This window comes from Aquila chrysaetos, chromosome 3 (assembly GCF_900496995.4).
Source record: "Aquila chrysaetos chrysaetos chromosome 3, bAquChr1.4, whole genome shotgun sequence".
Taxonomy (NCBI): Eukaryota; Metazoa; Chordata; class Aves; order Accipitriformes; family Accipitridae; genus Aquila; species Aquila chrysaetos.
In genome coordinates this window covers 56,564,811-56,580,786 of record NC_044006.1, presented here as the reverse complement: position 1 = coordinate 56,580,786, position 15,976 = coordinate 56,564,811, and the positions used below count along the sequence as shown (strand labels likewise).

At 36.4% G+C, this 15,976-nt stretch overlaps 1 protein-coding gene across 1 annotated transcript in view; it reads right to left on the bottom strand.

The window, feature by feature from the left end:
• LOC115338892 (macrophage mannose receptor 1-like) overlaps window positions 1-15,976 on the bottom strand; it is a 63,784-nt gene that overhangs the window by 13,131 nt on the left and 34,677 nt on the right. Inside the window, exons 11-23 of the mRNA XM_030007932.2 lie at window positions 15,242-15,390; window positions 13,479-13,678; window positions 12,857-12,981; window positions 11,588-11,675; window positions 10,504-10,648; window positions 8,917-8,958; window positions 8,634-8,797; window positions 7,432-7,499; window positions 6,022-6,122; window positions 5,368-5,510; window positions 4,508-4,622; window positions 2,431-2,600; window positions 574-676 (exon numbers count right to left, since the gene is read on the bottom strand). Of these exons, the coding sequence (XP_029863792.1) occupies window positions 574-676; window positions 2,431-2,600; window positions 4,508-4,622; window positions 5,368-5,510; window positions 6,022-6,122; window positions 7,432-7,499; window positions 8,634-8,797; window positions 8,917-8,958; window positions 10,504-10,648; window positions 11,588-11,675; window positions 12,857-12,981; window positions 13,479-13,678; window positions 15,242-15,390 (1,613 nt within the window). The remainder of the gene's footprint in view (window positions 1-573; window positions 677-2,430; window positions 2,601-4,507; window positions 4,623-5,367; window positions 5,511-6,021; window positions 6,123-7,431; window positions 7,500-8,633; window positions 8,798-8,916; window positions 8,959-10,503; window positions 10,649-11,587; window positions 11,676-12,856; window positions 12,982-13,478; window positions 13,679-15,241; window positions 15,391-15,976) is intronic.

The window sequence follows — 15,976 nt, the reverse complement described above, 5'->3', positions numbered from 1 at the left end:
TTAATAAAATATTTTTTCATCAAAAGAAATGTTTTGCAGAGACTGTGTTGTTTTCCAGGGATTTTTTTTGCCAGAGAAAAGAAAAACTACACAACAGACCAGTCCTTAAAAATCAATCAGATATTTAAATCCACGTTTTCATTGCTTTTAAATTTCCTTTTTGGAGGTGAATTAGCTCAAGTTCAGTGCAGGTGAGTTACAGTCACACTCCAGACAGTTCACGTTACACGTACAAGCCAGTATTTTCCAGAACATGTTTTGAAAGCCAATGTGTTCAGAACATGACAGGCAAAATCATGGAACAAATATTATGTCAAGGGTCGTACTAAACACAAAGATGCAGATACAAATTCCAGCTCAGGAAGGTAGCAACACGGATGTTACTGGGAAGGGTCAGCTGAGAGTAGTGACTCTAACTGGACCTCTGACACATATGACCCTCGCGTTCCTGCCTGAAAAACAATTTCTGGATGTATCTTTATTGGAAGTGAAATGATGTTGAAATCCACACACACAAGCAATTCCCTGAAAAACCATAATGTTTGATTGTGTTTTAACTAAAAAGACAAGTACCTGCATTAATTTGGCATATATATCCTCTGTTGTTATCACAACTCTCATCAGCCCACTTCCCTGCTTCCTTAACAGGATTGTTTCTCATGACAACACAATCAGCCTCGAGGCAAAAAGATATAAAATCAGTTACAAATAGCTAGAAGAAGCAAATACAAAACTTTTGTCCCCCTTTTACATCTTCAGACACAAGTAATGCTGTAGTTTTAGTCTCATATCCCTGTAACATTTAAGAGCATAAGCTTTGTGATGTGGAGGTTCTGTTCCTCTTGCACATCATAGCTTTCTTAATGTTGCTCTCTCTTGCACAACATTGAGGTGGATAAGCAGACCAGAGAAATTCCAGTATTGTCATATCTCCAGACATACAGCATGGAGAGAAGGAAAGCCACAGACAATGTCACAAGAGAAGTGAAATCAACTATTGTAGAAAAGACCTGTTAACTTTGCCCCAGAAAAAAAACTGGACCCTCAATGGGCAACGCAACATTTCTGACATATCGGTCTCCAAATGTATTGTTGCAAGCTGTAATAGTACACACAGCAAAATTAGAACTGCTCCTGCCCAAAGGCAGCCATTGATCTGTCAGTACCACCCTTACAGTGACACTTCAACTTCTCTGACATGGACACGATAGCTAGAACCTATGTTAGCACATATTAAACAAACAGTGATGAATGCAAAAGACTGCATGAGTACAAATGGTTTTGTGCAATGAAGCATCCATATTTACTTTATTCTATTTACTTATTTGGTTTTGCTGTCCAGGACGAGATTCACAGAGAAACACTTCATTTGTGAGTGAAATGCATTGAGATTTAAATCTTTCAAACTGAACAGTTGCATGGTATTTTGTATTAACTTTGATAACTTATTTTTTGCTAAGGTCAAGTAAACTTAAAAATAAATCTGAAATTTATAAAATAGGGACTTTATAAGTTTTCACAGAAGACTTCATAGAAATCCTACTACTTTTCATAAAAAGAGAAAAATATATATTGTTCCTCCCCAAAGTAACATTTTAAAGATGCTTTCTCTTTTACAATCTGAATTCTCTCAAATTTTCTCCCTCCATTAGAGATAACAAGCTGAGAGGTGCTACTTTCAAAAACAGGAAAAAGGACATTATACTTAAAAATGAGTTTTCTACATTAAAAATGGCATTCAAGAGAAATAGAGCAAGTACTATAATGTGCTGTAGTTCCATAGAACAGAACTATCTAAACACGTAAGATCACAGAGAGGAACTCCATGACCTATCAGATCAGTTTGTATGACAAATAAATAGGGGAAGTGATTTTCTTTTTTTTTTTTTTTTTCGTAAAAACTGAATGGCTGTCTTTTTATAGAAGCATGTCCTTTCTGCAAATGTGACTGACAGAATTTGCTTCTATGTAAGACATGGCTGTTTGAGGTGGATGTTTGTAAGTGGCCCTTGCAAGCTACATGCCAACTGAGAAACCTGCTAAGTTCAGGCACAATGGTGGTCAGAGGACTAGGAGGATGTGCTGATTCAGTGTGCTCCTGGGGAAAATGCCATGAGACAGGAATCCCACTATCCTCTTTACCAGAGCCTATGAGAGAACGCGGGGTGAACACAGAAGCAGTGTAGCCTTCATGGACACAGAGAATTGAAATCTGAAACCAGACTTTATATGAGCACTCTACAGATCCTGTCACCAGCTAATACAACAACTGACAAGGGCTCAAAACCATTCACTCTATTTGGATTTATATTCGACATGTATAAAAGTATGAAAGTAGTAAGTCAAGCAGTAACATGTCTCAAATCCCAACAAATCCATAAATGCAATCTAAAATCAAATTTCAGTGAACGATTTGTGATTGCTATTTACCTGGCCATCATATGAGTATAGATCCATATGTCCCGATGGGAAGCCTTTGGCCCAGTTTGTAAAGTAAACTCCTGTTCCGTCTGTCCAGAGGAACCTCAGTTCATGATTTATATCATTTAATCCAATCCATGTATCAGTAACAAAATCTTTCATATGGAAGGTGAGGAAAGCTAGAGTAAAAAAAGGCAAAGAAAAAGAGAAATACTTTTAATGAAGGACAATTGAAATGTCTGGCCTCACTGAGATTAGTGATATTAAATATTTTTTCTGAAATACAGAACACTTCATTGTTGACAACACAAGCAGGTTAGATGAAAAGGAGGTGACTTTTGAGTTTAATGAACAAGGAACCAGATATAACTGTGGCTTTGGGCAAAATACTTCAGCTAAGTATCTAACCTGGTACTGGGATGATTCCCAAAAGCATGACAGAAATGTCTCCAGATATTTTTAAATCCTAGTCCCACAATTGAATTAGAAATATACAGCCGTGTAGATCACATACATTTTTGTTAATCCCACCAGAGTGGTTACCCCCGCCGTGACATCAGACAGCACCACTGAGCACCTACCACTTGTGCATCTGCACAAGTAGTGCTGTTATAGAACTGCGAGAGTGTTTCCTCTCTCCCTGGAAAACCTGAGCAATAGCCTGCACTGTCTTAGCGGGGAGCAGAATGCACAAGCAACATGCTTAAAATGAGCCTCAACAGAACTGTTCATCACAAGTAAATTAACTACCACAGCTTTGCACAGTCCAGGAAGGTGCTTATGTGTCTTAGCTAGCATGGCTAGCTCACAAATAGAGCAGGCTAGGTCAGCTGGCATTCATCAACCCACTAATCCAAGATACATCAAACACTGTGATAAAATGAACATATAATGGCTTTTGCCAACTGCTACAGTCATTGTTATGAGCTTACTTTTCTCTGCAAACAATAGATGAATTTCTGTCTGCTCTATCAACCATTCACCTTCCTTTAGTCTTTTAAAATGAATGTAACTTACACTTCCAGGAATGAAACCTGTAGATTTCTTTGCCAAATGTTAGCATTGCTGTTCTGCCAGAAACTGTAGCAGGAACCCAAGCCTTTATGCCTACGTTGCCAGCAATAACAATAGTTTTGTGCTAATAACTTTATTGCTCATTTCTCTTTTACCTAGAATTCAAGCCCTGTGCATGAACCAATCACCTGAAATCTGTACTGCAGAAATTATGCTGGAGAAGAATTTAACTATGTTTGAAAAGTGAAAGTTTGATTCTTCATCTCTTCACACGTGGAAACATAAGTAGTACTAAGTTCATGTCAGCAGTCTAAATTTAAACTATTTAATTGTTCACACTACAACACGGACTTGTTTTACTATGGTTGATTTTTCAGTATGCTCTTTTGAGTTCACAAACAGTACGTGTTGTGCAACATCTCTTTCTCATCACTGTAGTATAAAACAGTATTTCTAAAAAGAGGGTGTTATTAACATCTATCAAAATCTTCCCCAATTTTTAATTTGAATGTGTGCCATGTTTATTCAAGCATGAAGTAATTTCCCTCTGCTCATCTCCCCCAGTCATGGATGTAGCTCTTAGGTTCATTAAAATAAGCTCCTCTAGTGAAAAGAATGGTACATCTATGTGGTGAGTTGTGGGTAGGTGTATAAGCAGTCAAACCTCTGTCCCAAGCTGCCCAGAGACAGCAAGTTCTCATCCTAAAGGTGTTCTGCTTGAGTTAATATGAAAGCCATGCAGCATGTTAATGCCACCTAGTGAAACTACATCATTTGGAATGGAACTTGCTGGGTCCAGCTGGCATCATGTGTAAGCAGAAAAAGGACTACTTTGGCTGCCAGGACAATATACATGTGTATATATATATATCTAAGCCAACATTACAATATTAAGATTTGGTACAGTCAGGTAAAGACTTCATTGTAAATTTCTAAAAATTATACGTTTTGGGACAAAAATCAGATCATAGACCCATTAGTCAAATCCTGTCTATATTCACAAAAATACAACAGCCATCCTGTAAAGATTAAATGTAATCTCATCTAGTTGCTACAAAACTATACACAGTACCTTGCACTTGTTCATTAGGGATAGTGGCCAGGTTTCCTCCTAAATTCATGCAAGCTGTTCGTGCAGCATGCCAAGTGACACGTTCATCTTCTGTAGATCCAAATATTTTGTAACACTAAAACATGAACAAATTCTCTATATATTATCTTTACTCCAATATCCCTCACAGATTGAAAACCACTGCTTTAAGCAAAGCAGGACGGAGAAAAGGCAGTAAAATAATGCATTTATCTGAAAAAAAACCACTTTCAGCTTAAAATGAGCTTTTTGTGCTGAGCCTTGTTCTATATAAAATTAAAGTTCTCAAGAAAGTGTTTTGCTTAACAAGACACGTACTAGATTTGATCTGAAATCCCTAGAAAATAAGCAAAAACTGACTTTTTATAGACAGTCAACTAACAGTGGTAAGTTATGCATGACTGATATTAGTCTGCCTGTTTATTTATTTGACTCTACAAAGCATACTATGTTAGTAAAGTTAAGGAAGGCAAAATGTATTCAGTACTGACAAAGCATTATGGTTTGGTTAAAAAACATCAAGGTCAAAGCATCAATACTTCAGGAACTCTGTCTAAACTCTTTAGGAAATGCATATCAAAAGGTTTGAAGAGATGACTAGAGAATTACTTTTGTCAACTGCAACTGAATATGTTCATCTGCCACTTCATTAGAAGCATCAAAAAAGCACCTTTCCTGCAAAACAGTGGATGGGCAAACAAAAAAAAGCATGCAGGCGTCAACCAGCTCTTTGCAAAAAATAATAATATTTTACTTTAATAAGAAACAATATTATTAAATAATTCCCTGTTTTCTATTTAATGCTGCCAAACATCCAACATGCACTGTATTTGTTCTAGTACCTTATTATGAAAGGAAAGCCAAGTTGGATGACATCCTCTTGGAGTTGAAAATGTTGTTGGAGGAACAGTTGAATTAATGGAACTGTTGTGCCTTTCACATATGTAGGGATTTGGATAACCACAGTTTATATCATTCCAAAATCCTGAATGTAAGATAAATAGGGAACTGTATGACACCACATCCAGAGCTGGTTAAATGGAAATCGGTTTCACTCATTCTTATACAAAGTGCTTTTAGTTGAAAGGCAAGATCAAATCCTTGGAGTCTCTCAGTTTATTATCATTCTATATCAGCATCCAGGATAAATATATCACTTTATAAACACTGTAATTACAGAACGTTAAAAACAGTGTAGAACCAGGTACTAGAAATATCAATTTCTTAGTGGCACATTAGGCCAATTTTAATAAAAAATATAAACCAGTTGTATAGCAATAACAACCACAGACCTCTATCAGAGCTTCCCCATGCTAGGCTTAAGGCAAACACAAGAGCACAAAACTGTTAAGTCCTGAAAATAATACTATGGTCTACTTCTATAACATTTTGCAAAAGAGCAAAAAAAGGGGGGAAGGGGTGCCTGTCAGAAGAAAAATAAGTTGTGACACAAACACAGAAATAACTAAATTCAGGAACAAACATACAAAACTCACCTAAATTCTTATACATAACAACACAGTTTTCATCATTATTTGCAAAGTTAGGTTCATGTGGTGCCCATGCCAAATAATTCACTGGAGTGCCATCCATCCAGCTTAAGAAAAACAATCCAACAAAACACTTCTTTAACATACAAACAGAATTGCTTCCATGCTACAAAAAGTAATTTTGCAATATGTTTAATATAACCATTCATAGCTTAAGGTGTACAAGGTTTTTTGACCAATTTGCCTCTTTGCTAATTGCACTAACCTTCCTCTCTGCGCAAAGATGTAGGTCTATGTGTTGAAGTTGTGTTTACATTTAAGCAATATGCTGACACTTTTGCAACTGATAGGACAATACTCAAAATAACCATTCGGGCCAATGTGAAAGCCAGACATCATTTCAGCATGAGAGAGCCCAGTGGCTCACCATTTCCCCCAAGTTATACATTCCCTGTGCCTACTACAGAGATAAGAGATTTTATTCGTAACACTGGCAAAATGCTTGATCTTTCCCCCATGCAGAGGAAAAGGGCATGACAAACCACCTACAAGGAAATTCCTGTGACAATGTGCCTTATCATAAGGTAAAATACAAACATCGAAAAACTTGTACATCCACGTAAACTAAACAATAAAGAAAAAAATCGTAACAAGGCAACCAAACACTTATTAGAAGACATGTTCCTATTAGACTGCAAGTGACAGAGATGCTCATACACAAGGTACTTCACTTAAAAGCATATTCATCTTAGGGTCCATACAAAAACAATGGAATAGCACAGACACCTCATTTTCAGAAGGTGATCTGGTTCACCTAACATCCTAATTATCTTCTGGAGGTTCCTCATTGTTACTGCAGACTATGAGGAGAACCAAGAACTACTAGGCATCTATCCAGGCACTTCAAGACCCAGACTGAACTGAATCCAGGCCTAAATTAACATCACATGTAAAAATCAATATGGTGCTGCATACTGACATCCAGAAAGGCTTACAGAAAACCTGCTTATCCTCACAGTGCACCTGAAGTCATATAATGGCAACAGCTATCTCTGTTCTACAAAAAGAAAATATGTTGCATTTTTCTCTTTATTACAGTCTGTTCCCAACAGTTAAGGACAGGGAAAAAGAATGGTTTTACCTACCAAAAATCTTACCTATTTTGAGTTGGGGCATCTATTTATATTTTCAATATAAATCATGGAATAAAGGAAACTAGAATTCCTGAATAAAAATTCAAAATACATTATCTGCAGTGTAATTTTTCTGATAGCTTTGGGTGAATTCAGGGCAAAAACATTCTCATTCGCTTTGACAGGCCACAATTTCATTCAAGCACTTCATTATTTTTGCTCCACTCTGTAGATTTCTTTATTTTAAAGCACAATGCAAGCTTGATGGTTCTAGTTGGCCTACCTTGTCCGTTGGTCAACACTCAGTTGTAAACCAATGAAATAGGAATCCTCTCTACCATTTTTCAAGATCTAGAATGTAAAGATTAAAATTGTATAAATGTCCTTTTTTTATCATAGAAATCTGTTATGTTAATAATGAGTAATATATGTCTGACAGAGGATATGAACTGCTATATTCTCTAGCTGCAACATTTAAGTTAAATCAGCTCACAACTGACAGTCCACAGTCAAACTTCACCATTGGCCAAAAGGTGTGGTCACTATATCAACACTTCTCACAGTCTTACTTGAAAGCCACTGAAATCAGCACCTCTTGCACAGTCTCTGCAGTGGACATCATCTGACACATTTTTTGCAAGGGACAAGCCTTCCTACAATTTGGATATAAATTGATATAGGCCTTTGTGTCATCTCACAGCCACTCTTCAGCCAGCTCAGGAAAAGTTCTCTGTAGTTCAAATCTGACTTTTGAGCACATTCCTGATTGAAAGAAGTTGGTCTCAATACAGTATAAACAGGCAAACAACCCCAGCCACCTAGGAAATATAATTTAAAAGCTCTTTCTCATGGCATAATCTATGCCTCAAGTTGTTCTTCCTGCATAATTATATTTTCCCCACAAGAAGAAGGAGGCAAAGGAGCAAACTTGAGGACCAAAAAGAGGCTGCTACATAGACTACATCCCAGATACACTGACAAGATCAAAAGCCAATGTTCTGAGTGTTGCATGTAAGCCAGTATCTCTTTTGATCCACTACTTAAGCTATCTTATCTGTTGATAAACTTTACTTTCAGTTAACTCACCCACCTTACAGAATCATAGCTCACAAGTACAAGACTTGTTGCTAAAATGAAGCCACAGATCAATTAAAAGTAAGCATTAAGATTTACCTTAGCACGTTACCAGTTGCAGATAGATGCAACATGGTGGAACTGCCACATTGAACAGGAAAAGCAGATAACGGTCTGTTTAATGTTCACTGTGCTTATTTCTATACAAAATACAAAACTAAATTGTCCTCATCTCAGCTATGAAACAATCTAGAAAAAGACTAGAGTTTGTTCTTCATATTAATCTGGCTTAATGCTACTGTAATTTCACTACCATAAAACTTGTAGGGAGAACACCAGAGTGAAAAGGATTTGTGACCATGCTCACTTATTTTGGATGATTTATTCCATAGTATTAATGATTTTTCTTACATATCGCCAGAGGAACTTTCTTTCACTTTCATTCTCAATGACAGCAAGGTCTCCAAAGTTCCTTTTGCAGAACTCCCGACCTTTTTCCATAGGAACACTCTCTGTGCTGAAATAATATTGTTTGTCTTCATGTATAATCCATCCATCCTCAGTAGTCTTGTACTCTGTAAGATAAATGCTAAGCTAATTACTTTGTTCCTGAGATACAAGACATTCTCATTAGTGAAATTTTAAAAATGCTTTTAAACACACACACACGTATAGTAATAGCAATAACACTTACTGGGTGCAGGAGATTCTGTTGGTTCAGGCTTTACACTTGCCCCTGTAAGAAAAAATATTTATTATGATTGTACACTTTCTGCTGTAAGAGAAAATATTTACCATAATTGATAGGCATGTTTTTCTATTGTCATTGAGTTCTACAGTTAGCAAGGGATTTAACACCAAAACCTAGAAGGAACTAAATAGCCTTAATCTCTTATTTTGGGTACACTATTTGATTTTAAATAAATATTCTTGTTCCCTGAAGCTATTCCTTATGTGCAAGGTATTATAAAATACCCTGACATTTACCTGAATTAAGTAATTATTTTTGGTATTCACTGGATACAGAAAACCTTATGTCCCAAAGCATTAATTCTATTAAGACAGTCCTGCATGTCCCGTTCCTTCCTTTCCCCAGGTCACTTATACAAGAATTCTGGCTTAAACCAGAGACAGCAGGAATGCAGGCTGGGTTATCTTCTTCCGTGGTGCCCTAGCTACTACAGATTGAGGTTCTTTCCATCTTTCCCTGGTTGAGAAGAACTGCTACCTGGATCTTAAAAAAGTCCCCAGATAAAATCTCACTGGAAAAGATCCCAAGAAATTAACTGGTCCTTTCTGAAAAGAAGACCTCAAGCTAAAGAATTCCCCACTTTGTTTTTGCTATGGCATCATGGAGATAGCATCCTGGATGGCATCATTAGCATCTCAGCAAAACAATTTCTAACACAGGAGATCTCTGTCTTTATGCTGTCTCTGTGCTAAATTATGATCTCACAGATACCGGCATTTAATAAGAAATTTTCTGCCTAAGAAATTCTTTTACCAATATAAAGCAGAGCTGATACTTTATTGTCAATAATCTAGTGCAGCATCTTTATTTTGCTCCCCTCCCTCCCAATATAAGAATATGGTAAAATGTTTAAATAAGCACTTTCTAAAATACTCAAACTTAGGTAGATGCGCTGCGTAGAACTCAAGATTTCTCTAAATCACAAATTTTGTCTTGATGTCTTCAGAAAATAAAAAGCATCTGAACTCAGATCTCAAAAGCATTTAGCAAGAAACCGACATGTGAATATGAAACCCAGCCAAAGCAAAATAAAGTATCTCAAAACCAGGCCCCATCTTGCAACTACAGATTCAATTAGTTGACAAAACAGTACCTGAGCTGTAAGGAGGGAGTTTTCACACATAAAAATTCAGGTATGTGAACTGATTTGCAAACTATTTTCTAATAACTTGAAACTCAACTCAGAAAAAAAATTCCAAAATAGGATTTGTTGGAGAAGGCATGAACTTCTCTAAATGAAAAGTCAAAAGTGAATGTGAATATTCAAAGTAACATTTCCTATTTTTCAAGTATCACATTTCCCTTTCTGAAGTCATAGAGAAAGATCAGTGAGAAGTCCCAGCAGAGCACCAAAGGCTCTGTATCTTTAAATGCATCGAACACATGGAAACCCTTATACCACTTAGATATTTCACATTCCACTGAACTATTCTGATAAACAGGTTTTGAAATTTTTTATTTCTTAAAGTTAAGGAAAAAATCAACTGAGAATCTTTTCTGATTTTACTAATACACAGGAGTAAGTGATACCTTTTCTTATCTGGCAAATCCATCCATATAGATAATCACAGTGCCTGTCATTCCAAAGCATGCTGGAATCACCACTGATCTCTGCACAAAGTTCAATTCCTTGATAATTATTGGGTTCTCCAAAACCCCAGTTTTCATACCTCACCTATGACAGAAAAGGTTTTGTGAAATTCTGTTATATAGAAAGAAAACAATGGAGAGAGGGAGGAGACAGCATTAAACCACAGACCCACAACTTCTTCCTACTGACAGTTTAAAAACTTAGATAAAAGGAAATCAGAATCTCCCTGTGCAAATGCTGACATTTCAAACTTTTTTTCAGATTGCAACTGGACTGGAGCTTAGATAACAGTTGTTTCTGATCGCACTTGGAAGAATATTGACTTTTTATAGGACCTAAATTCTGTAAAATTCATCTAATAACAACGATGGGGCATGCTACATGTTGATATTGATTTAAGTAAATATCCTGTATGAGTAAAATAGTAGGACATTGAGGTACAACAAAAATGTTGACATTTTTCTTAGAAAAATATTACTGCTATTCTAATTTTCCTGTATAAATTCCAATTTTGGTTTTCTGTATGGTAAACTCATCAATATATTTTGACCAACCTTGCATGAAATACACCCACACCTCCAAAACCACTTTTTTTTCTACAGGTTTATGTCTTAGTCTACTAAGTCTTGACTTAGTACAGTCAAGTCACACTGACATAAAACAATTGCCTTCAGCTCTATGGAATGTAGGCCATTTCAGATAAAGATCAAATTAGTAAAGAAGAGAAATACTAAAGATGGATTTTTTTTCCTTAAAAAATCCTTGCATTTATAATAGCATCCTTTTAGTCTACATGCATTTAATTTTCTTGTTGTTTCAATGCACATTTTCTTATCTAAAATCAGTATGTTTTAGCCAAAAAAATCAAGCCATGAAATTGCTATTCATAAGCTTTCCTAAAAAGAGCATGATACAGTAGAGGGTTATGATTAAGCATAAAATTACACAGAAACACATACACCACACACACTTGATAAGCACAGGGAATGCAAAATAACAGCTGTGGAAAATTAAATCACTCACTGGAGATCCATCACTCCAAACAAAGCCATCATCAGGATTCAAGTAATATAACCCCATCCAGAAATGCTGGTGGTAATAGCCATTGTTCCTAAAAAAAAAAAAAAAACCAAAAAAAACCACCCCAAAATAAGTGTCCCATTTATAAGAAGTTTAAACATAAAACCAAAACTAATAAGGGCATTACAATATTTTTAATAATCTATCTTTCAAAACAGTTAATAAGCTTCTTTAAAAATAATCCTTAAAGCTGTTAGAAACAATAACAACCAGGGTGGAAATTAATTAAAATGCAACCACTTCTAGGTGTTATCACTACACTTTAACTCAGACAGATTGAAATACTGACCAAGAAAATGTCCAGATCCAATCCAGCTCCTGAAAATAAAGTGGCTTAATACTTTTGTATAATAGTTCAATAGCTACTGTTGCTCCATTTATCAACTCTCCATCTTCTCTGTAAAGGCATTTACGGTTTCCAAACACAAAGTTACTTGCTGCAGTTGAATCACATTGGAAAAATAGCACCTTAAGCTAATTCTTGTCTGCAAGCAGACACACTTTACTGATTTATCTGAATTTACTGAGTCAATTTGTGGTAATGCAGCATCTGAGACTTCTTCCTTACTGTAAGTACATAGCTGGGATTCTAGTACGGTTGTAGCATTTTGCAAGGCTGCCATGTTTCAGTCTTGCTTCCTAGTTAGACAGGGATGTACAAGTTCATTGAGCCCAGTCTATTCAGGTCATATGGCAAGTGTTACCTTTTTAAGAGTATTTGATTTCATTCAGAAATCTCACACCTGATTTTTACAGTTCAGGGACTTACTAACCTTATTTACATTCCCTGTGTAGGAAAAAATTACTCTGAAGTTGCTTCTGCTTTCTGATTAGTTCATAAAAGTGACAAACAATCAACATATTGACCAGATTTATATCTTGTACATGTGCTTATGTGAAAACAACTGGCATCTGTGGTAATTTTATAATATCGCCAAACCACAGTAAATATTTTTACATCATGATAAAATGTAGCCTCAACTAGACATCTTGCCAATCTCATTTTAGCATTAGCTTCTGGAGTGATTGCCGCTAGTCATACAACTCTGCTATTTCATCAGCTCTACTTTTTTGCTATGTGTTTGATACAGATGCAGATAATGAATCCAGACTGGCTTATACTGAAGTGAAAACTTACACCTAAAATTAAATATTTCAGAAAGATCAAAAGGCTAATTAAAGTAAATGGACGACCACACTACAGATACTCACGCAATAGAACGCCATATCACATACTGTTCTTCTTTACCATTAATGGATGCCAGATCTCCTCCTATAGCTCGACAAAACTCTTGAGATTCAAGCCATGTTTTCTTTTGCTCTCCTCTTGAAAAAGGCTAAAGAGAGCATTTTGCAATCAGACAAAATAGACCATATTGATCACAAGATCAAGAAACATCAGCTACCCAAAAGCAATTTATTTACAATTAATTTGTTCTGGGAGGATTACAGAAACTTTGAATACAGGGTTTATGAGCGTTCACCTCTGTGAAACGCAGGCTTAGTATAAGTGTCTTTAAGCCAAGTTAGCAAACTGCATTGCTGACATGAGTATCTGCTGCAAAACAACTAGGAGAAAGGCACTTTTAATGTTAAAAGAATGGGAAATTCAGTCTTAAAAGAATTGGAAATTAAGTTCAGAAGATCAGACCTGAAGGTCAGACTTTAACAGAATAAACAAAACCATGAGCATTTCAATAGAAGGGAACAAAACCTCTACATATAATCTGTAAATAAGCTCATGAAACAGTAAGATATATGTATAGCAATTTTTATTGCATGTATGTGCAGTAAATACAAACTACCTTAATGCAGAAATGAGCAACATACTTACTTTGAAACAGAAGCTAATACGATTGTTTGAGTCCCAACCTTCTGGACACCGAGGAATAGGAGTTGTTGTAGGAAGAGGTGGAAGCGTCACTCCCTCTGCCCACACTTTGCATAGGAACTTCGCCTTTTCTTCACATTTTATTACATCCCATAATCCACCTGCAATTCCAGTCCTCATGGCAACGCAGCCTGGCTTTCTTCCTGGTTGAAAACAGGAATGCACAAAAGCAATGTTTAGGGGGTCATAAGAATTTAGAAAACTTCATATTCTATACTGATGGAAATTAAGTCTTTGTACAGAGCCAAAAATGTTTCTAACGTTAGAGTAGGACCAGAGGAGGGCCACAAAAATCATCAGAGGGCTGGAACACCTCTGCTATGAAGAAAGGCTGAGGGAGTGGGGTTGTTCAGCCTGGAGAACCTTATCACGTCCATTCAATACATAACGGGGGTTTATAAGGAAGATGGAGAAAGACTTTTTACCAGGGCCTGTAGTGACAGGACAAGGGGCAATGGTTTTAAAATGAAAGAGAGTAGGTTTAGATTGGACATAACGAGGAATTTTTTTTACTATGAGGGTGGTGAGACACTGGAACAGGTTGCCCAGAGAAGTTGTGGATGCCTCATCACTGGAAATGTTTGAGGTCACGTTGGATGGGACTTTGAACCACTTCATCTAGTGCAATATGTCCCTGCCAATGGCAGGGCAGGTAGGACTAGATGATCTTTAAATGTCCCTTCCAACGCAAACTATTCTGTGATTCTATGATTCTATGATTTTAATTCATGAAGGAAAAAAACCAAGCAAAAAAATCTGTGGTTCATCCACATCTGAGATACTGAATTGTGCCTCACATCAAATCACCTCCAGTGGCTGACTCTAACAACATCATAACCTGTGATCCAATATATTCTTCCCCAAAACTGAAGATGTGGTTAGAGCTAGTTTCTCAAATTTGTCTAATTTGACTATGATTTTCAAAAATGGTCTTACTATATATAGGCCTAGTATTGGCTTCATGGTCTACATAGCCTTACCACTCCACCTGACACATTCAAATTAACATTTAGACAGTGAAACTAAAATGAATCAGAGGATCTCCCGAAAGGCAAATGCAACACACCAGAACCTTGAAGGCTGATGACCATTCCCTTTCTGATGTGATCATGTCAGAGATGAAATGACCTCGCACCCCCATAATTTTATCAGAACAGAAAAAAATAGCAATGTTTTCATTAACAAAACTTAGCAAATAAAGAAATCACAATTAATCTAGCAAATATATCAACTAAAAAAAGATTGAACACAAATCTTCCCTTGGGCCTCTTGTCCTTCCCTACAATTCCATTTTTTCTAGGACCAGAGGTGCTTCATGCATGCTGTGATCTCACACACCTCAGAACATGCAGTGAGCAAGTGCACTATGATGTATGGCTGAACAGGCAGGACTTGCAAGCAGGGCGCAATATGCCTGCAGATATTGCTTTTCCATAGTAGTACAGACACAGACGTTCCCAGAACAAACACAAATCGGAAACTTGATCTCAATTTAAAGTTTCTTCCCAAACTCATATTAAAAACTCATTTCAGCACTGAGCAGGAAGTTAGCAACAGCACTACATGGCTGAGAAAGCAGCCAGATATATTTGAGATCAATTAGTCATTATACCATCAAGTAAGGGCTAAGGAATGAAATAAAATTAAAGTAGTGAGCAAAGTATTCTGGGCACTGGACTCATCAAACAGTATAGAGCCGTACCCACCAGGCATTTCAGAATTCCAGTGTGTAAATAAGACAGATTCGCCATTAGCCCACTTGAACGTTCCCTTTTCTTCTACATCTGAAAGTCCAATCCAAAAGTATCTTTCTGTTCTCAGCCCAACCAGGCTAGTCAGATAGGCTTGTTCATATCTGTTTAAAAGAACACAACTGTTACATTAATATTGTTAAATTTATTTTTTAAAGTTGTAAAAGGCTTGTTATTTTCTCAGAATTACCACTGTACCTTCTTGAAAGCATAGCTTGGATGAATTTACTTGAACAAAGCACATAACAAAACATTACATAATAGATATTTTGTAAGCTTCAGTACCAGAGTATTCTGCCTTCTCTTCAGATGTCCGGTAAAGAAAGTGACATAATCGTGGACTAAAATGAAATTGGTGGAAAAGGATAACCCTGACATGACTTATGTGTTATACCACTGTGTTTTTTGAGAGTTCCTAGTATCCTTCTATTTTAATCACTTCTTGTTTCAGGTAAATCCAAAACTGGAAAAGGAATCTCAGCATTATTGAAGAGATATACAAAAATAAAGGCTAAAGTAGTATGATACTAAATTATCAAAATAAGGAACACTGCAAATTAGATCCAATGATCATGCAAGAAAACTTATGTTTGGGAAACAAACCTATGTAGAGGTAAAGCTTGTCATAGTTCATTATGGTGTTTAAACAAACAGCTCTTAAGAAATCAAAGCAAATAAAATAAGTCTCCC